At 39.1% G+C, this 22,350-nt stretch overlaps 1 protein-coding gene across 1 annotated transcript in view; it reads left to right on the top strand.

Moving 5' to 3' along the window:
* Positions 1-1,939: 1,939 nt before the first annotated feature.
* Positions 1,940-22,350, top strand: part of RXFP2 (relaxin family peptide receptor 2) — a gene marked incomplete at its 5' end in the record, with an annotated part of 46,211 nt that continues 25,800 nt past the window's right edge. Inside the window, 7 exons of the mRNA XM_079138411.1 lie at positions 1,940-2,071; positions 4,888-5,170; positions 7,820-7,897; positions 11,202-11,307; positions 12,511-12,582; positions 21,024-21,095; positions 21,712-21,783. Of these exons, the coding sequence (XP_078994537.1) occupies positions 1,940-2,071; positions 4,888-5,170; positions 7,820-7,897; positions 11,202-11,307; positions 12,511-12,582; positions 21,024-21,095; positions 21,712-21,783 (815 nt within the window). The remainder of the gene's footprint in view (positions 2,072-4,887; positions 5,171-7,819; positions 7,898-11,201; positions 11,308-12,510; positions 12,583-21,023; positions 21,096-21,711; positions 21,784-22,350) is intronic.

Below are 22,350 nucleotides of genomic sequence, written 5' to 3'. Positions count from 1 at the left end.
TTATAATCCCTTTGCACCAACATGTCCAGAATACCGACTGGAGACAGAAGAGGGAATATTACTGAGCAATTTTCTTTCACGTGTTCCCATCTCCCCTCAGCTGTGTGTTTGGCAGGGACCCTGTAGAAATGGCTGTGGAAGCTATCAATATTGCTTTGATGTAGGCATCCTCCATTTTTATAATCCCCAAGTTTCAATAAAACTGTCTCTTTCCACGTCCACAGATGGCAGGAGGAATAGACAGCAGAATATGCCTCCTAGAGATGACAAGCCGTTCTTTTTCAGTATGTGCCAAAATCCAGCAGGGGCTCTTCATTATTATTTAAATTTGATAATGACAGATCAGAATGATCAATGGAGTGCACTGAACACTAGACAATATTTTTTCATGAGAATAAAAACATAAGCCTGCAACTTTCAGAAGGTTAAATTTTGAAAGGGGCTCTTTCTTCAATTACTTTTTTATTTCCAAATGACCCATTAGTTTACTTATTTAAAAAAAAATTATTGAGCACCAAGTAATACCACACACTAAGTAGAGAATAGAGATTTAGGATGCAGAGGGCAAAGGATAAGGAACAGATTTAATTTATTTTCTTTCCATATAAAATTTCTACTTGAAATGTCTTTGGGAAAATAACACTCAGGGATGGGAAATGGGAAATTAAGAGAGAGACAACTGGCAGGGCTCTACGTGCATGGCCGGTCTCTCACGTCCCCCCTCCCCTTGTCCATGCCTGCTAAATGAAACTCAGTATTCAGGGGGAAAAGGAAATAATCTTGATTCCTCTTATCCAGGAAAATAGGCTGCTGGTCTTCCTCTGCTCTAGGTGAGTCTGCATCTGAGAAAAGGCGTGTACTTGGGTCCAACCCTCAAAGGACTTTCAGAATCTTCAGAATGAACCCCAGAAGGAAGCATGATATCCCAGCCTCACAGTATGGTACCCACACAGCCTCAGCCTCCCATTTAAAAACTCACTTCCACCCAGTGCTTCATCTTCCCTTCCAAATGTTAAGAAAGTACTACCATCAAGAGATTGATGGGACAAAAGGAAATTTTTATTGCTTATTTATCATTTACAATCTTCCTTCAAATTTCTTTTTTTTTTTCTTTTTTTTCCTTCTGGTCCCAGGGATTGAACCCACTGGGTGGGGGGCACAACCACTAAGCTACATCCCCAGCCCCTTTCATTTTTTATTTTGAGACGGGATCTCACTAAGTTGCTTAGGGCCTCACTAAGTTGCTGAGGCTGGCCCTGACCTTGCCATTCTCCTGCCCCAGCCTCCTGAGCCTCTGGAATTATAGGCTGCACCACTGTACCCTGCTCCCTCCTTCAACTTTCAAAAGAAATTTGAGAGGCTGGGACTGTAGCTCTGTGGCAAAGTGCTAGCCTAGCACATGCGAGGCACTGGGTTCGATCCCTAGCACCACACACAAATAAATAAATTTAAAAAGGTATTGTGTCCAACTACAACTAAAAAACATTTTTAAAGAAAAGAAAAATCTGAGATGGCTTAAAATAAAAATCATATGTCATATGACTTTTGAAATAGAGTAAACATGAAGAAGTAGGAAGAGCTGTTGTTATAGTACTGTGCCTTTCTTTCACAATAGAAGCCACACAAAATCTTAAAACATGAAGGCACAGTAAGCTTTCATGTTGCAAAGAGTTGCTTTTTTTTCTTTCTTTCATTTTTTTCTGGAGAGGGTGTATTGGGGATTGAACTCAAGGGTGCTTCACCACTGAGCTACATTCCCAGCTTTTTTTATTTTTTATATTGAGACAGGGTCTTGCTAAGTTGCTGAGGCTGGTCTTAAACTTGGGATCCCCCTGCCTCAGCTCCCTGAGTCACTGGGATTACAGGTGTGCACCACCGTGCCTGGCCAGAGCTTCCCTCTTAAAATCCTGGTTTTGTACCTTAAGTTGAGATTGCCTGGATGCCGGGGTTTACTCTGGGCCAGGCCTTCCAGTATTTAATGCTTGTGTACTGCGGAGGATGCCAGGCCCCCAGGACATATCCCAAAAAGGGAGACTCACATGAACCCCACCTTAAATCTAAGGAAACGAAGGTTCGAAGAAGTGAAGTAGCTCACTCGAGGTCACGTAGCTAATGAGAGAACCCTAATGCAGCTCTGGTGCTTCAAAAAGTAGGTCACATTCCATTCATGGATCATGAAATCAATTTAGTGGCTTGTGATCACTTTTCAAGTGAATAAGATAGAGTAACAATTTTCAGAGTTCATCCCACATGGTAAAAGGTAAGTAATATTTCAAGAAATTCTGTTTTCATTGTGTAAGTGGGGCAGAGGGTGGAGTGTGGAGTGTATGCAGGAATATGGGTATGAATAGGGGGGTGTATGCAGAGGTGTCTAGAAGTATATGGAGGGACAGATACGTGGGTGTGTTCCAGGTGTACAGAGGTGTAGATGGAGGTGTGAGTGAGAGGTGTGTGTAAAATTTACTTCTAACTATGAGGTACTATCTTAAAAAATTTCAAAGTTACCACCCTAAGATATATTGAACCTCATTCATTCAAGTTCCAAGCGTTAAGAAGACAACTAGTTTTTCTAAATCTGCCTTCCATAGAAATCTTTACAAACAAAAAGCTAAGGGATGTTAAGCTCTGTGGCTCAGCTTGCCTCTCCCTGTGTGAATATGTTTACCAAGCCAACCTCCAAAGCCACACAGCAAAGAAACTCTTCCTAAAATAGTCACGACTTGACTGGCCTTGTGCCTGGTTGCTGATAGTAAATCCTTCATCTGCAACTACGGCAAGCACAGAGGAAATACTGTGCTTTTGGATGAACAAAAAACTAAAGGTAGAAGGTAGAAAATCATGCTAGGGCCATGCTCCAGGTTGACCTCCTCCATCAGGCAGGCCCAGAAAATGCAGAAGCAGATACTTGAGAGAGTGCACCCTGACATTCAGCTGCCCCCAAGGAGGGCCAGCTGCTCTGTTTTTATGCACTTGCCGAATCTCCCTGGTCATCTGGTCTAAACCACTAAAGCTCAAATAATCCGCTCATCCTCTCTAATGATGTCACTGGAGGTTTAACATGCATTTGCTATTCAGATAGAGCTTTAGTGCCCAAACCTGCTTCTGCTCTTTAACGAATACAAGGTGGGTCAGCAGCTTCACCTATGTTAGGAGAGTCTGCGGGGTCTGGAAGAGGATGCTTGGTCTCAAAGAAACATTTTCTGGAGGTCCCAGCCCCCCGCCCAGGGCATTTCCCCCAAGAGCCAGGGTAGAAGTGCCTTTATGTTCACAGTCTATGTTTCCTTCTCTTTACACAGAGGTCCTCACAGCCATAGGCATGGTTGCCATTGACTTTCAATAAAATCATTAGGAAAGACCCAGTACAAAGTAAATGCTCCATGAGAGCCTGTTCTCCATCCTCTGCTATGCTAAGAAAACTCCATTCCCTTCACCTGGCCAAAGATACTTCTGGTCACCTTGCTGACCTCCAGTGACCTGGTTGGGAATACTTTGCCAACATCTGTCTGGCTCCCTTCAATAAGTCCTCACAAACTGTAACCACTCCTGTCCACCCTCTACCTATATCAACTTCTGTGAAATTTCAACTTGAACACCTTTCTCAAAAAAAAAATTGACTTCCGTAATTTTTTTTTTGCGGGGGGGGGGGGGGGGGGGGTGGTACCAGGGATTGAACTCCGGGGCACTCAAACACTGAGCCATATCCCCAGCCCTAGTCTGTATTTTATTTAGAGATAGGGTCTCACCAAGTTGCTTAGCACCTCACTTTTGCTGAGGCTGGCTTTGAACTCGAGATCCTCCTGCCTCAGCCTCCTGAGCCACTGGGATTATAGGCATGCACCCAACTTACTTCTGTAATTTTACAAAGTCAATTTACAAAGAACATGTCTCTTTATTTTTGGGAAAGTTGCTCTCTTACAATTGAAAAGAATGTCTTTTACATTTAATTTCTGGAATTGTTTTGTCCATCGTTTCCATAGATACAGTACTTGTGTAAATGTTCATGGTATTTCCTTTCTGTACTATTTTACTCAACGTAGAATGTGTTCAGTTCTCCTCATTCTTGTGTTATATTCCCTGCTCAGAAAATAGAGGGCTTGTGCTTTTAGGAATGCAGGTTCCAGACTTGATTGGTATCCTCAGAGCACAATGGTTAAGAGTAGGCCTCCGGGGTCAGAGGGTAGAGTTGGACCTTCGCTGTGTCTAGATGAATGACTGCAGGCAAGATGTTCAACTTCCCTTATCACAAAACATGAAGAATAACACTACTCATCCATAGGTTAGAAAAAGGATTAACTAAGACAAATACTTAGTTAAGTACTGTGCAATGTGTCTAGTGCAGAGTTAACTGGATGAGTATTAGATATATATTTTTTTGGCAGGGGAGCAATACCTGGGCATTTGAACTCAGGGGCACTTGACCACTGAGCCACATCCACAGCCCTATTTTGTATTTTATTTAGAGACAGGGTCTCTCTGAATTGCTTATTGCATCACTTTTGTTGAGCTGGCTTTGAACTCTCGATCCTCCTGTCTCAGCCTCCAGAGCTGTTGGGATTACAGGTGCCCCTCTTGATATAATTTTAATGGGGTTCAGAATTTCTCCTTCCACTTAAAGAGTCCTTTTGCATACGTACATTAATATCACAATTCACCTCAAATCCTTCCATCTGCCTATTCAATCCTACTCACGCGTGGTTTTGCCTTTCTGCCTCCAACTGTGGACCACTCACTCCTTGATTTCGAGCAGGAGTCAGACAATACCTTTGGCTCTGTTTACTATTACCCAGCTGAAATGAAAACTCCAAATGAACCTTGACTGCTTCTTGGAACAGCCTGGGTTAGGTCCGGTCCTCGCCAGTTAACCTGGAGTCTTTCCGGGTGCCATAGCAACCGCGGACCAAGAAGAACAGCAGACCGACTGGACCCATAGGCTTCTTTCAAAAGTCAGTGGGCGGCGTGGGAAGGCCCGGCCAGGTTCACGCTCGGTTCTCTTACGGGAGATTCTTGCGCCCCTTTCACACAGATTTCGCACTGACTCAAGGCGGCACGATCCCTCCTTTGTGCCACAAAGGGTACTTCCCCTGTGGGAATCTTACCAAGTGCTTGCCCCGGGCCTTCCACTGCGATGGCGTGGACGACTGCGGGAACGGCGCCGACGAGGACAACTGCGGTAAGTGCCGCTCCTCCGCCCGCGCAGTGGCGATCCGCAGTGACCCCGCAGAGGTGACCTGGGGTTCGCTAGGCGATCCCTGTATAACGCAAGCACCCCCAGTTTGTGATAGTGACTTATAATTTCACAGGTAGCGCTTGCTTGAATGAGATGTACAGGATTAGGAAACATTAGATCTTATAAAGTGGAAACTATATTTTAAAATGAATCTACATGGTGTACAACCATAGAAACGAAAGGATGTACCCCATTTGTGTACCATGAATCAAAATGCAGTCTGTAAAAAATTAAAAGATAAATAAAAAAGAAGCAAATACAAAAAAAAAAAAATCTATCTGGGTACTCAGATTTTAATTTTAAGGGATGTCCCCTGACTGTCACCTTCAATGACTGGTAATTTGAGTCAGTGGTGAGAATATCCCTAAAATATGAATGAAGTCACCTAGAGGATTAATTAATTGAACAGACCTATACTGAGTGCCGACTAGGTGCCTGGGGCTCTCCAATCACTGGGACAAGTTGGGTCAAGGAAGACAAGCATCTTGACCTTGTCAAGATCAATATGAACGTGGACAATGTGAACTAAGACAATAAACCTGTATTAGCAAGTTAAATACCCTCAGAGTGATATGAACCATGAAGAAAATAAAACAGCACAATGAGATGGAAGTGACTAGAGGGAAGGATACTTTAAAGATATAACCAGAGATAATCTTTTTAAGAGGGTGACATTTGAACTGAGAACTAAATGAAACAAAAGAAAGAACTCACAAAATATTCTGGAGGAATAGAATACTAGGCAAAGGAAACAGCAAGCACAAGGGCCCTGAGGCTGAATGAAGTAAAAGGACATGTTTGAGGAATAGAAGAGCCAGTGTGGTGTGAGCAGAGTTGACAAGGATATGAATAGGGGGTGAGGAGGTACACAGCAGCCAGATCACTCAGGGTCACACAGGCCAATTTTAGGTCTATATACAGACCTAAAATATAAATAGAGACCATATATAGAATATATAGAGAGACTGTATATAGAGAACGTATGTATTGTCCAATTTGACTTATTTTTCTATGAAGGGACCTGTTTCCAAGACAGTCGGACATGTCTAGTTAGTCCCACAGGACACACTAGGACACAGAGCTCCTGAATCTGAAAAAATCCTGTATGTAGGCTTTCACTCTTCAGCACTGCCCAACTAGCCATCAAAGTGGGGCAGCAAAGCCCCAGAGTGACAGCTGTCTGTCTCTAATCCGCTCTCCTGCCCCGGTTACTCATGCATCTTCCCTTTTCCCACCTTGCCATGGATCACTCCTACCTATCCTTTAAGACTCATTCAGGCATCCCCTCCTCTGAGAGGTGACACACTAAGCTGGCCACACTAAAGATAAAATCTTCTCACTCTAGATGGGGTACAAGTTCTCCCTCTTGCTCCAGCCCCCCGGGCCTATCTCTACAAACACCAAAATGATCTGTCTTACCTTTTCACTCTATTTCTCTTTCTAGACATAAACACCTTGAAAAGAGGCCCAATCTTTCTTATTTTGTTGTCCTCAAAGCCTAGAACAATAGAGCGAGTACACAGTAGAAAATCAGTGCTCGGTTTTAGAGACAGCTTTCTGGAAGCCAGTGAACAAGTCACCCAAAGAGATTTTCCTGTTGGCTGCATAAGAATCCGGAACCATGGGTGTTTATCTTCCTCATGAGAATGTTCTGAGATCAAATTAAATAATGCATCTGAAGGAGCTTACAACACAATTGAAGGCATCATAGTAGAATCATTGAGGATATTAATCAGGAGTAGAAATAAAGATTGCGGGGATCAGAGACATCTATGGGCAATTAAATTTGCTTTTTGATTTGTGCAAACTTAAGCATCATACATAAGAATGCAGATGCAGATCTTATCATTTACATAGCATGTGCGCTAGTAATGATACTTCAAAATTAATTCCCATTTTTGTTAAAAAAAGATATGATTTTATCACTAAAAAAGGATACTTGGCAAATAAGGAGTACATGTAAACATACGAAAATTGATACATATTCATGGCAAATTGAGGAAATGTTATTTTTCTCAACAGGACTTGGCACCCTTTATTAATAAGCACTTTGTTTTTGCTTTTTGAAAAAAATAATTTGACTGGGGATATAGCTCGGTGGCAGAGCACATGCTTAGCATGCACAAGGCCCTGGGTTCAATCCAGCAACAAATCAAAATAATTTTAAAAGTTCAGGTGATGTAAATTTTGCAGAATCTACCACATCTATCAAGCATGTGTCTACATAAACCTGGGGCAGTATATGCATGACAAAAAGAAAATTCGGATTTTATTTTCTTCCGAGGTCCTCAAAATGAAGGTCAAACACTTAAAATATCAGGATTAGAAATAGGTGATTTCTTCAAGACACTTATATAAAATAGTTATATACATGTTATTTATTTTATGATAAATATATTTGAAATATTTGTAATTATAAAAAAGGAAAATCCCACAGAATATTTGCCTCACTTTTTCTCCCTTACTATGTATTAAAAATACGGGTCATTCTGTTACTTAAATTTTCATTTCAGTTCATTATTAAATTTTTATACTTTTGTTTATGATTCTGATTTCTAGAATAACTGACACATATTAATCACCATTTCACAGGTGACACTAGTGGATGGGCAACCATATTTGGCACAGTCCTTGGAAATGTTAATAACGTGACATTAACACAGGAGTGCTGTAAGTGGTATTGGTTCAAAGACAGTATCAGCGTTTCAAAAAACATGATTTATGGTGCATGTATTTATATGAGTACAGTAGTTCCCCCATCTGTGTTTCCCTACAGTCTGAAATGAGTATTTTGAGAGCTTGGGAGTATAGCTCAGTGGTAAAGTGCTTGCCTGGCATGCCCAAGGCCTTGGGTTGGATCCCCAGCACTTTAGATAATAACAATAATGTTTGGAGAGAGACCACATTCACATAAATTTTATTATGGTATATTGTTATAATTGTTCATTTGATTATTATTAATCTCTCACTGGCCTAATTTATGGATTAAAGTTTACCATAGGTAAATATGTATAGAAAACAGTATAATATATATCAGGTTTGGTAATGTCTGTGATCAGACATCCACTGGAGGTCTTGGATTGTGTTCCTTGTGGATAAGTAGGGATTACTGTAGTGCAATAAATTTGCTTCTGAATTTTAATTTCAATTCAAGGTATTTCACTGGCCAACTAGTCTACGGTCTGTCCATGGGACTAAAAAGATGGAAGAAAATGACCATCTATACTCATGTTTATTTTATGTATAAGTCCATGATTACAGGACTATATAGTTATTGAAAAATTTTAACCAATAGTAAGGTTCTTATTCCCTTTAATTATTTCCTTCAATAAAGATATTAAGCACCCAATACTTTCTAACCCATTAGGCATTGATAGTACAGTGATAACTAAGATGTGGTCCCAGCCCACACATGCTTCACATCATAGCAGGAATATATAAATATATATGAGAATATATATTATATGCATATATTATATGCACATATACATAATATAATATATATTATACTATACTAACAATGTACAATCAATCCTCTATATCCATGAGTTCTATAAATGTGAATTCAACCGTCAATGAAAAATATTCTGAAAAGAATTGTATCTGTACTAAACTTGTACATATTTTTTTTTCTTGTCCCTATTCCCTAAACAATACAGTATAACGATTATTTACATTGTATTATAAGGTACTATAAGTAATGTAAGGATGGTTTAAAGCACACAAGAGGATGTGTAGGCTCTATACTAATACTGTACCATTTTATATAAGGGATTTAAGCATCTACAGATGTGGGTATCCATGGGGTTCCTGGAACCAGTCTCCCCAGATACCAAGGGATGACTGGATTTAATGTATACAAATTTAAAAGGATAAGATAAAAAAATCAGTGTAACAATTCCAATATTTTCTTCCTCAACTATAAGTAGTTGACATGCACACATCCCAAATTGGAACTTACTGCTGTACCCCATGGACAATCACTAAAGTTGTGGGTCTTTGTGTTTGGTTGGTTTAGGTTAGGATTTTATTTTGTCTATTTTTTTAACAAAGAAAGAGATAACAAAGAGAGAGATGATAAATGAAAGGAAAATTCCGCCATCAGAGTTGCAGAGAATGGGTGAGAACAGCAAGTCTCAGCTGAGACCTCTATGTCTGACAGAGTTTGCTGACATTTCTAGTATCCCAGTTAGAGCTGGGTGGATTGTGTTGGCATCTAATGGGCAGCGGCCAAGGATGCTGCTGAGCATCCTGTGATGCACACAACAGCCCTCACAACAAACAAAAACGATCTGGGCCAAAATGTCAATCAATGCTGATTAATCAGAAAGAATGAAAAAGGAGATATCGATTATCATGTTTGTTGTGATGCTCTGGACAAACAGTAAGAATTTGAGCCCAGAGAATGCCATAGGGGCAAGTGAGGTAGAGGGAGATGCAAGAGACCTTTCAGAAAATTCACAGAACCTGCAAGCAGTCGGCTGCAGGAGAGGATCAGTGAAGGGTTACACCCACATTTCTGGTTTTAGACAACACACAGCTTGACCATATAAAATCCTTTTATTGGCAAATAAGAGTTTTTAACCACAGGTTTTCAATCTAAAAGTATAACCATAATATTCTAAGTATGAACAAACACTGGAGTAAGCATACAACGTTTTCTTTAGAGAGTTGAGCTAGTTAGCATATTGCTATAAACAACATAAAATATTTTCTAAATGTCATACACTGAAAGCATCTTTTGCATTAAGTAGGTACTCAACAATAAGTTTTCTGGCTCAACTACTAAAATTCATTGTTAAAATAACATTTGTCTTAAAGTGATCTAAAAGAAGCAGGACAACTAGAAAGAACTTACAATCCCAAATGAATAATGAAAAAATATAAGTTTAAAATTCACAAATCTTACTTTGTTAATTGCAGCAAGTCAATATCCATAAGATTAATGAAGAAATCAAAGATTCTAGAAATAATATTCTATTCTCCTTCTCCTGGTCTGCCTCTTAACTCTCTCTAACACACACACCCACACACACCCACTGTGATTGTCCCATGGACCAACCTGGCTTTGTCTCACCAGATTTCTCACTCCTTTGCATGCCATTATCTTAATAATTCTGCAAGTTTCTTCAGAGAAAACTATGAAGGCTTTCTCTTTATTCCAAATGCTTCATATAAATGGATCTTTGGTTTTCTCAGCTTATAAACAACTTCTACCTTTTTATAAATAACTTCTACAACTTCTACTTTCCACTTTCAACTTCATGGTAATGAAAAACAAAGAACCACATAACTTTCCTATGTTCATATATAAATGTGCCACCAGTAAAACTCCACATCATGGACAACCACGAGAATGGAATCCTAACTGGAAAAAGTTGTACTCTTTGTATGTGTGACATGCCAAAATACACTCCACTGTCATGTGTATCTAAAAAGGGCAAATTTGAAAAATTAATTATGAAAAAAAAAACAAAGAACCAAAATGAAAGGATGTCTCCATTTTAATAAGGCACATTTGTGGCTATAGCAGAATCTGCATCTAATTCTTCTCACAGTTCTAAGTATGAGAGGGGGAAAAAAATGTAAGACAAATTTTAACCAATAAGAATTTATTTACTGACTATTTTGTGCTGTTGAATTGAACTAACCCAATCGCTTCCATTAAAATTTACTCAATCATACTAATCTACTTCATTGATATACCATATGATTTTATGCTATTTGAACATTTCTGTGATTTCTTTCTACTCACCTGTTAAACACCTCTGAAATGACCACCGGAAATTAGAACTGACTTGAACACCACACTAATCTACTAGGAGAGAATGCTCATTTGCTTTCATTATGCACTAAATAAGTCCATTTAACAGATGTAAATTTTATTCATTTGATGGAAAGAAGATAAAGTTTGTTATTCTAATAAAAGAATGCATTTTTCTCCCAAGTAAAACCTTCCTCTTTTTGTTCCTAGTTTTAGACCAGTATCCACAACACTGTGACTGCAAAGAAACCGAATTGGAATGTGTAAATGCTGACCTGCAGTCTGTGCCTGTGATTTCCACCAATGTGACATTACTGTGAGTACAGTACCTGGATGATGTTTGTCCCTAAAGTCACATGATAACCAAGAAAACCCTACAGTGAAGTTATATCAGAAAAATAATAGAAACTCCATTTAAAACCACTTGTCAGAGAATTCTGCATGCTTCTTCTATAGGAGGAATGTGTTTTAAACACTGTGCACTAAATTAGACCTGTTAATGTGCAGCTCACAAATGCATGAGGCCCGGAGCACTTATTTTCGATTACTTTCTGATGTATTGCTACTAATGTGCTGTGCTGAAACGTTAAAAAGGAAACACTCACTTATGCCAACTCATTTTCAGTGTTGATAATTCATCCAAGATGGTATAAAAGATCCATGAACTAGTTTTATCATGCAAACTTTTCTACTTTTTGCCAGAAATTTTCAAGAGCCTGGAGACTCTGCTAATCATGTCATCATTTGAGCATGTTTGAGTTAGTTAGACTCTTTGGTTGTTTTGGTTTGGGTTGTTGTGTTTTATTAACTTATCTGGAGAGTAAAAGAAAAGGTGGAATCACCATAGACTTTCCAGTTTATTATACTAACTGGCTAAATTTGTGAAATATTGCAAACTACAGTCATGAGATGCATGATGGCCCACGTGTACAATGGTGGTCCTGTAAGAGTATAATAGAATTGAAGAATTCCTTTGCCTGGGTATGCCATAGTCATTGTGCTATCTTAGCACCGATATTGCTGATGATGCTAGTGTAAGTGAACCTACTGTGCTGCCACTCACGAAAGCCCATACAGTCATGTATAGCGTACAGTACTTAGTAATGATAATAAATGACTTTGCTGCTGGTTGAAGAATTTGCTATCCTGTACTTCATATTGTCATTTTGGAATGCACCTCTTCTACATATTAAAAAAAAAAAACTAAAGTAGTATGCCTTGTTATACTTCCCACATCTCATTTGTAAGTACACTGCATGATGTTCACAATGACAAAATTGCCTCACAGATCCACTCTTCAGAATGTGTCCCATTGCTAAGCCATGCATGACTGTACCTTCATTTTTCTTCCTGAAGTTTTTATTATCCCATGAAAAGTTTTCAATTACAGTCACGTTCAAATGTGCATTTAGTACCATGCAACATCAGCAAATATTCTTCTCCCAGTCATGCAGTTTCTAGAAAAGAAGCTGGTTGGTCATAAAAATCCATAATGAAGTTTTTTTTTGCTTTATTTTAGGTCTCTGAAGAAAAACAAAATCCACAGTCTTCCAGATAAAGTTTTCACCAAATACAAAGAACTTAAAAAGATGTAAGTAGCTATCACTAGTGTATTAATGGGAAAATCCTTAAAAAAACAAAATAAAACATGAAGTTTATTGTCTTTATTGCTAAATTTATATTTGTAAATTTAAGATTAGAAAATAAAGTATCTAAAAGTATGATATCTTTCCATTCCATAATTTAAAGTAACTGAACTGATTTTATTTAAACTTTTTCATAGTTAACTTAGAGTTGAGATAAAATATTTCAGTTGGAAAATACATAGTTCCATATTTTTCCTTAAGAATTTTTGAAAAATAACATTGCAGATGCAGAGGCAATACATGTATTGTTTTATTTGGGAAAAGAGTGAAAACACAGACAAGAACAGTCAGATCGCTTAAAACCCATGATAGGAACAGAGACTGCCTCCCCAGGGTAATAGGGGCAAAACCACATTTGTAATACAATCAGTACATTAACACATCTGAGGAAAGAGAAATCAGTAAGTAGTTGTCATGGTTTGGATGTGAGGTGTCCCCCAAAACCTCACATGTGAGACAATGTAGGAAAGTTCAGAGGAGAAATGATTGGATTGTAAGAGGGATTAATTGAAATAGTAGGGTGTGGCTGGAGGAGAATGGAATCAGGGCGTGGCTTTGGGGTATGTATTTTGTGTCTGGAGAGTGGAGTCTCTCTCTCTCTCTCTCTCTCTCTCTGCTTCCTGATGATGTGAGCTACTTCCCTCTGCCACATTCACATTCTTCCCCATGACGTTCTGCCTCACCTTGAGCCCTGAGGAATGGAGCCAGCCTTCTATGGACTAAGACCTCTGAAACTGAGCCTTCAAATAAGCCTTTCCTCCTCTATAATTTTTCTGGCCAGATCTTTTAGTTACAGCAGCAAAAAAGGTGACTAAAACAGTAGTGCAGAGTCAGCACACAGAATTCAGTGAGAAAGAAGGGGCCAATGTGCTTCTAGCATCACCCAAGAAAGGTAACCAGGATTGGGAAATATAATCCTAGAGATGGTCTCTGCTGGAGGTCAGGGATGACTCATCAATCTCCACCACAGTTTTCATGAACTGTCTCTTGATATTATCCATATGCCTTTCTTGATACCTTACTCACTAACCAACCTTATGATGATGAATAATTTACCAACTCCTTCATACTAAAGCAATTTGATTGAACATTGCATTGGATAGGGAAAAAGGACATTTCCATCAGCAAAATGGGATACCTCATTTTCATATTTAATAGATAGAAAATATATAGGTTCATATGTCATTCCTCTGTAAGTGTCTGGCCAGTGCCCCTGGAGCACTAGAGGGCTATACCTGCCAAGACCATTAGTCTAGATAACTAAATCAGCATGGTAATGCTGCGCATGCTAGAAGGCCTTTGGCAGTATCATCATCTTAGTGTTTTATCCTTTGACATAGGAAAAAGTTTCTATCTGTATGAAATCTACTAAATAAACTCCCAGACATAAAAATGATCTGAATCTTTGGGTGGAAACACCAACAATGATTCCATTTTCATGAATCTAAAGGACAGATTCTCTCATTACAAAAAAGGAAGTCAGTGAAGAAAGTCTACCAGGTGGTCTTATAGATACTAAGTTTGAAATTCACCTCTGTAAATCCCAGCTGCAGATAGAACCTCTGCTTCCTCTAAGAACATATGATAATGTCATTGTCATTGTCACAGAGCATTGGCTCTGGGCTTCTAGTTTCCCCAAGAAAGGAAATCTTAACCACCATACTTCTAATCTTCCTGGAAATTCTCAAAATCACAGCATGTTCATTCTGTGAATCAATATTGTTCATGCACTGCCTGAATAAAGGTCAAGGGAAACAAATAAAATAGTACTATCAGAAAGAGGGAAAACATCTTGTTTTAGAGTAACTCTTAAAATTGTTAGTTTTTCATCACTATAACAAATACCTGGAATAATCAACTAATAAAGAAAAAAGGTTTATTTTGGTTCAGTCCATGAAAAGTTTATTTTGGAGGGTTTTGTTCATGAATGGTTGACCCTATTGATTTGGGCCTGCGGCTGCACATCATGGTGGAAGCACATGGAAGAACAAAACTTTTCACCTTGTGATCAAGAAGTGAAAGAGAAGGAGGAAGTAGAAGGGGCTGGTGTCGCATTATTGCCTTCAACAGAACACCTCAATGACTTGAAGACTTCCCACTACACCCCACCCCCTAAATGTTCTACCAATTCCCAAAGGCACCAAGCTGGGGACCATGCCTTTAACACATGGGCCTTTGTGGACAGTCAAGCAAATTCTATCACCAAGTGTCATAGAAGCTATTAGAATTTCTAATCAGATCTGCTTATTATACATGAGGTGACTAAAATCTACAATGGTTAAATGACTCATCTAAAATCTACAACCAGACAGTGGAAGAGTCAAAATTACGTGCACATGCTCCAGCCAGTGCTTATTTTTCTTATAACAAAAAGACCTAGAGATGGAAAGAAATTGTTCTGAATTTCTACCAACTCATACTACCCTGACCCACACAGATTCACTCTTTCACCTTTTGCCCCCCTCAACATAGGGTAAGCCAAATTTCTGGGAAGGTAGAGGAGTCACTAGAGGATCAGGAGGTAGATGTAAGATTAGACCTCTCAGGCCAAGTCCTTTTCTGTCCAATGATCACACTTTGTTCTGTATCAATACTTCCTGGTCATGGTAGCTGCTAGCCCACTGAAGAGAAGAATATGGAGGCATAGGAGTAATTCAAGTCCCAAATTTTTCTAGTGAACAAAAAGCTAGGGATTAACCTTCATTGCCGAGATCAGCTGGCAACTTCTCCAAATAAATGTTTAATTCTACCTTGTCTGAGAATTTCAGGTACCATATAATGACCTGAATATCAGCCAGCAGGGTTCTTTTCATGCAAGCTGCTATTTGATGCTTTCTAGGTAATTTACTTCCCCCAGAAACTCATAGAAATTATGACACCTTCATCAAAAAACACTAAGTCGGGGGCTGGGGCTGTAGCTCAGTGGTAGAGCACTTGCCTAGCATGTGTGAGGCACTGGATTCAATGCTCAGCACCAAAATAAATATATAAAATAAAGGTCCATCTACAATTAAAAATATACTTTTAATAGTTGAAAAAAGAAACACTGTCTGTTATATACAAGGTACAGCACAGGGGATGAAATACAATCCCTTTCATTTAGATATCACTTTTTAAAGTTTATGAAGACTTCTAGTATTTGGTATTCTTATTTAGGCTTTGGTCCTCAAAATTGGTGAGGTGGGTAGGAATAAGGAACCCACTCTTGGAGAAGAGAGCTTGTTTACCCAAAGTTAGATAGCTGGCTCAAACCTTCTGATTGTGCTCCTTGAGAAACTTTAGCCATATGGTCCAGTCTCTGAGTATTGTTACCATCAGTGAAAATATCTAGGGCCGGGCGCAGTGGTGCACATCTGTAATCCCAGCAGCTTAGGAGGCTGAGGCAGGAAGATTGCAAGTTCAAGCCCAGTCTCAACAATTTAGCAAGGTCCTAAGCAACTTAGCAAGACCCTGTGTTTAAGTAAAATATAAAAGGGCTGGGGATGTGACTCAGTAGTTAGGCACCCCTGGGTTCAATCCCCAGTACCAAAAAAAAAAAAAAAAAAGAAAGAAAGAAAAGAAAAAAGAAACCATCCAGTACCCAAACTTTGATTTGAAAGTAACTCACATCCTTTTCAAGCATTGCTGAAATAGCCTACAGCAGCTCAGAAGCTCAGCAGTGCTTCCTTATACCTCCTTTCCTCTCCAATCCCCTCCCTCTCATTCATCAATTCCTCCTACCACTCTTCTCCAAACTTCCAGAAAAATCTCCCTCAGTCCCAGTCCCACTGTGTCCCTCTTATTCTACTACTCTTGATTTTCTCCCTGGTTCAACACACAGTATCCCAGACAACATCAAACCATCCCCAGGAACTGGTATCAGGAAAAGGGAGAAACCAGATGGGCAACAACCAGAACCAATAGCAGGAAAGGAAAGGCCAGAAAGCCCACCTGTTCATTCATCCTTTCCACAAATATTAACACCTACAAGGTGCCAGTCACCACGTGTACAGCAGTAAACAATGTGTGAAAAGCCCTCTCTTTGTGGAGCCTCAAGTACAATGGAGAAAGAGAGTCAATAAACCAAGTTTTAATCAAATAGTGTGGATCTAGGGTAGCTCAGTGATAGAATGCTTACCTGACATGTGGAAGACCCCAAGTAACTTCCTCCCCTAACTCCTGTTGACCTTTCCCCTACAATTCCTAATTCCATGCCATCTAAGTCTCTGCTAGGTGGAGTGTGCTCCTCCCGAATTTGTACAGTTAGCATTTGAGAGGCAGTTGCGTTCCTTAAATGTATCACTAATCAGCTTCATCCAGTTAAATTCCATTTTTATTACTAAATGATGGTCCTTTTTGGATCATCCAATGGGTGTTCTATTCCTCCCAGATTTCTGTGATCTGAAAATAAGATGAACTCAATATTTTACCCAAGCAATGGAGTAAAATATTGAAGAAGACAGTACCAAATTGTCCTTCCATATACTTCATCATCATCCTTCAGATAAGGATATACATAATTCTTTATTTTGTCTATAAAAACATCATAAACCACTTGATTGGTGCCTGATAGACATAGTGGTATCTAGCACACAGTTTTGTCTGGTCAGTCTTTCCAAGAAGAAATTGAAGTTAATCAGGCATGACCTGTTTCTCTCCAACTGTCCTGTTCACTTTCTTTTTGAGATGTTCAGAAAACAACATTGAAATAGCCTGTTCTGTGAGCTCAGCAGACCAGCACAGACCTCATTCACTGCAACTGGTAAAACCTACTTCTTCCCCTCCTGAAAAATCAGAACCACCTTGACCATCTTTAATTTTCCAACTGCTCCAGATTCCATGCTTTGCTGGTCTCATTTTTGGTGTTTCTCAATTGCTGAGATAAATTGTACAAACCAGAGGGCTGTATTTCATTTGGGTCTAGCAAATTCTATCTTGGACTTTCAATAACTCCACTGTACAGCCTTTCAATTCACTTCAATCCTGAGACCACATTCTGTGAGAAGACAGGGACAAAGTAGGAATTGAGAAATAAGTTGTTATTTACTTTTTTTTTTTTTTTTTTTGTACTGAGGATTGAACTCAGGGACCCTCAACCACTGAACCACATCCTCAGTCCTTTTTGTATTTTATTTAGAGACAGGGTCTCACTGAGTTGCTTAGTGCCTCACTTAAGTTGCTGAGGCTGGCTTAGAACTCGTGATCCAGAAGGATCCCAAGCCACTGGGATTACAGGTGTGCACCACAGTTACCAGTTTGTAATTTTTTTATATTATCTCACAACATTATGAAACAAGTCCCAGGAGGCCAGCATAGGCTTTTCTTTAAGATCTTCTTACTTCTACAGTATCACCGGAAGCACATTTTTATTTCCCACAGTATACTTTACTTTCTGATTTTTTAACATGCCGTGGGTTAACTCAGACTTCATTTTCATGAAACCTTCACTTTCATCCTTGATTTGTGAAGGAAGCACTTTCGGGCCACCATACTCACCTTCTGAGTTGGAGGTCCCCCTGGTTCTCATTGTACTATATATATAGTACCAGGTACCCCTCTCCCCTACAGTGTATGTATAGCACACAAAATTACACACATAGCGAGGATCAGTATTTCTCCAGTGAATGAGAACCAACAAACAGGACTAAAGAGAAGGTAGGAAGCAGCTTTAGAAGAGAGAACAAAGAAATATAAACAAAGAACACTGAAGAAGATTGGGAAAAAGGTGTACTGAACCTTTTACCTAAAGAAAAAGAACTTCCACAGAAGATGTAGCATATTCTGGAGAGATCATTTAATCATAATTGTAGAAACTGAATACCAGTGAAAAAAATCTAGATCTTATTTGGTTTTAGCAGAGAAAGGCATGCAAAAACTTGTTTTTCAACTCTATTGAGTGAGTAATGTTCATCTGCATATGTACCCTGTATTGGGATTTATCCTAAGACACTACAGAATTTAATGTCAAGGAGTCCCCAGTCGGGAATGTTCTAAATACAGTGGAGTTGAGGTCGTGTAGGCACTGGGAAAAATAAATTCCTAAATCAAAATTAAATTTTAATTGCCAGATGAATAAATGTTTCTTAACTGTTCTGACTGCTTTTATCATTGGTCAATTTATTCACTTTAATAATCTTTTAAAATGTCAGGACTTTCTAAAGTTGAGAAAGAAAGAGCAGTTTCAGATGACCTTTCAGAGAAATAAAATGCAATTTATGGGATTGACTCTAATACTTTATCACTGCTACCATGGAAACCAACAGCAGTTCTCCTCCTCGTTTGTAACACAAACCTTATATAAATTAGGAATTCCTTCTTAAACTGAATTCTTGTTAAATGCAATCTTTGGCCACAAAATGTAATTCAAGGTGTTTGCCTCGCTTTTAAATACAAAATGTCGCATTAAAAAATAGCCTATGCATGTCATTAAAGCATTTATTTGCTTTAGTTTCAGGTACATAAATTCCTGGTGTTTCTGCTTGAAAAGTCCTGATAGCTGAAACAGCAGGAATTCATGAAGCAGTAATTTATTCTTAGAAAAGCCATTCAGTGTAAAGTGTATTAAATGAGTTCCTATCTAAGCTCTGAATAAGAGGAGGGCGCCACTCACCAAATTATCATGTTTCCAAATTTCCCCTCTCATTCACTAAGCTACTGTTCTACAAAGAAGAAAGTAGAGGATGGAGTTTAAGTTCAGCAGCCTACGCCTGAGACCTGAGACTTGAAACTCTAGGTCTGAACGTGGAGGCAGCCAGCCGACTGAGTGGAAGACGAGTGGAGGCTCTTTATTAATTAAGGAGCTTAAGTGATTCAGCGAAGAGAGATAATTTGTACACAGCAGATGAATCGTGTAGATAATTGGTTTTTTTCTTTATTGCCTTTGACTTCTAAGATAAAAGCACAAGGTCAAATTCGCAATTCATATCTGTACCTATCTCTTAAGATGTATGTAAAACATGTATTGCACTTTTCAATTAATCATCTCAAATAAAATGTAAACAACAGTAGTTAGATAATGAATTTTATATTTAAGAGAAAGTTTTTGTAACCTAATTCACCATATTAACTTTCATTACATCAGTCCAAGGGCTCTGAAGATGCCAAAACAGATATCAATCCGTGTGGGTTCATCATGTTCATAGCAGAGCCTTAAACCAAAAGCAGAATTCATGCTGCACTATGAAGCATCTCCCTACAGACGTGGTGCAGGGTGCTGGGGGGTTGGGGGGCACAAGGTCACACTGAGTTTCAAGTTTATTTTTCAGCATCGAAATTGATGCTCTGTGTATTACTATGGATGTGATGCATGTGCTCTGTAGTACCAGCCCTTTCCACATGGTGGTCCACCAGGAAAATGACAATTTTTGTTCTGTATCTGGGTTAAAAGAATGAGTTTGCTGATAACTGGAAGCCAACCTTGGCTTTGCCTGGCTACTTTGAGATCTGAGGCTATAACACATTCATGATGAGAAGGCAAATACTGGAATGCTCTGTTAGGGAATAATTGTTTTATAATAAAATTCAAAGTACAGCCAGACACTGAATAAGCACATGTACTGCCTATAATTTCACAGGAGAGTACTGTGACAATTAAAACAATATTGTGTAATATTTGAGGAATCAATTCAAATCAAAACAAGAGAAATCAAAACCTCTCAGAAGACTGCGGTAATTAGTTACTATTATTTGTGCAGCTAGTCCCTGCCCCTGGCAGCCTTTAGAAAATATGAATTCAAGGCTAACCTCCTTTTGTCTCATTTCCAGGAGATGGAAATTATTTTCTTAGAGAATCCTGAAAGCACTATTATTGAATCAATAATATATTGTTAAGTTGCTTCAGAGGTGAAGTAAATCACAATCCTCTGAGTGAAGGGGGCACGCTAGACCCAGTTCCACAATGGGCGGGATCCTGAGCACCTTACTAACTCACTTTGTGCTTCTTACTTTGCATCTTGAAATGGGAAAGAATAAAACTGGCCACTTCCTTTGTTCGTGTGAATAGAATGAAGAGGAATAAAGAGTTAAAAACTCAACTCTGTGCTGAGAGAGAAAGCTCGGATAAAAGGCTGGTGGGTCTCTCCTGACCTATAACTCCTGCCAATCAGCACAAGAGGGCCAACATAGTTCCACCTGGAGAAATAGGACTATACCTGCCCACAACGTCACACCAGAATTTCACAGTACAAATCAGAGATGCTCAAATTTCATTGCACAGGTGCTATCAGACAGCATGCACTGACTCGCTTCAAAATCATCTCTCACTAACAACACCTACCCCCAACATGCATATAGGAACTTGGACTTTATAAGCCAATTTCACAAATTGTCTTCAAGTGAAGAGTACATTCAATAAGGTAGCAAAGTCCATAAACATGATTATCTGATTCTTTTGTCTTATTCCTAACAGATTTCTTCAGCATAATTGCATTAGACACATTTCCAGGAAAGCGTTTTTTGGATTACATAATCTGCAAATATTGTGAGTAACTTCTTTGTGATTATATAATGGGGACACGTTTAAGTAAACTAAAGGGGTAGAATGGCAGGTTTTCAAGGTTTGACTTGGTTGTAGAGAAATGGGAGGAACGGGGTATCACAAAATACTCAGATTCATTATTACACTGAAAAAATTATTCAAAGATTTAGATTCTACCAAAAAACATATGAAGACTCTCCATAACATTGTTTTTTCCATCTTGGGTTATTTCCACAATATTTTAGCATTTTTTCCTAACCCTTGCTAACTCACTGTATGCTGTCCTACAATATTGATCTACTGAGGGTGTGACCAAAAAAGAATAAAAACAAAAATTGACCCACATATTTAGTTTTTGTACTCTTATACTCTACTATCACACAATACCCTGAACATTATTTTGGCCACCTCTCTTGCCCTGTCCCTGGTGTTGAACACACTGGACTTGTGGTTATTTGTAGCTTCTGATCATCTCTTGATGTCTTCCCCTCTGCTCATCCAGCAAAATGCTTTCAGAAGCAGATGTTCATATTTCATCATCAGTGGCTCATATTCTAATTACATGTGACTAAAAGGGAATATTAAGTTTGCATAATTAACTCACCCATGCTCTTTGTAGGTATCTCAACCACAACTGCATTACAACTCTCAGACCTGGAGTATTCAAAGACTTACATCAGCTAACGTGGCTGTAAGTATCCCAACTCTTGTTTCCCTCATGAATGATCACAGTATGTATGATACATAATGGTGCTGTTTCCACGTTGGGATATATCTTGCTTATTATTCTGTTTCTCACTGTCACAGAATCTGGAGCACTTTAACCCAAGCAGTTCAGACAATGGCATGCCAAGCAGGGTTGACTGGTCATGCCTTTCAGGGGGACTGCACACCCAGCCTTAGGCTTGCCCAGTCAGTCAGCCATTCCCCCCAGGTTCACCAAGAACAGGAGTCCTCAACCTCAGCTCTATTGAATTTTGACCCATATAATTCTTTGTTCAGGGGAGACAGAGGGAACAGGATGCCTGGTGCATTTTAGGATGTTTAGCACCATCTTTGACCTTTACCCACTAAATGCCAGTAGGACACCTCCTCCTCCAAGAGTTGTGACAACCAAAAACTGTCTCCAGGCATTGCCAGATGTCTCTAGGGAGGAAAAATTGCCCTCTGTTGGAAACCACTCACCCCCAAAGTAAGCAAGTTAAGGATGTATTCTGCTTCCCAGAGCATTCAGAAAGTCTGAAGATATGGTGATTTG

This window comes from Sciurus vulgaris (assembly GCF_902686455.1).
Source record: "Sciurus vulgaris genome assembly, chromosome: 4".
Taxonomy (NCBI): Eukaryota; Metazoa; Chordata; class Mammalia; order Rodentia; family Sciuridae; genus Sciurus; species Sciurus vulgaris.
This window is presented reverse-complemented; position numbering and strand designations above follow the sequence as displayed.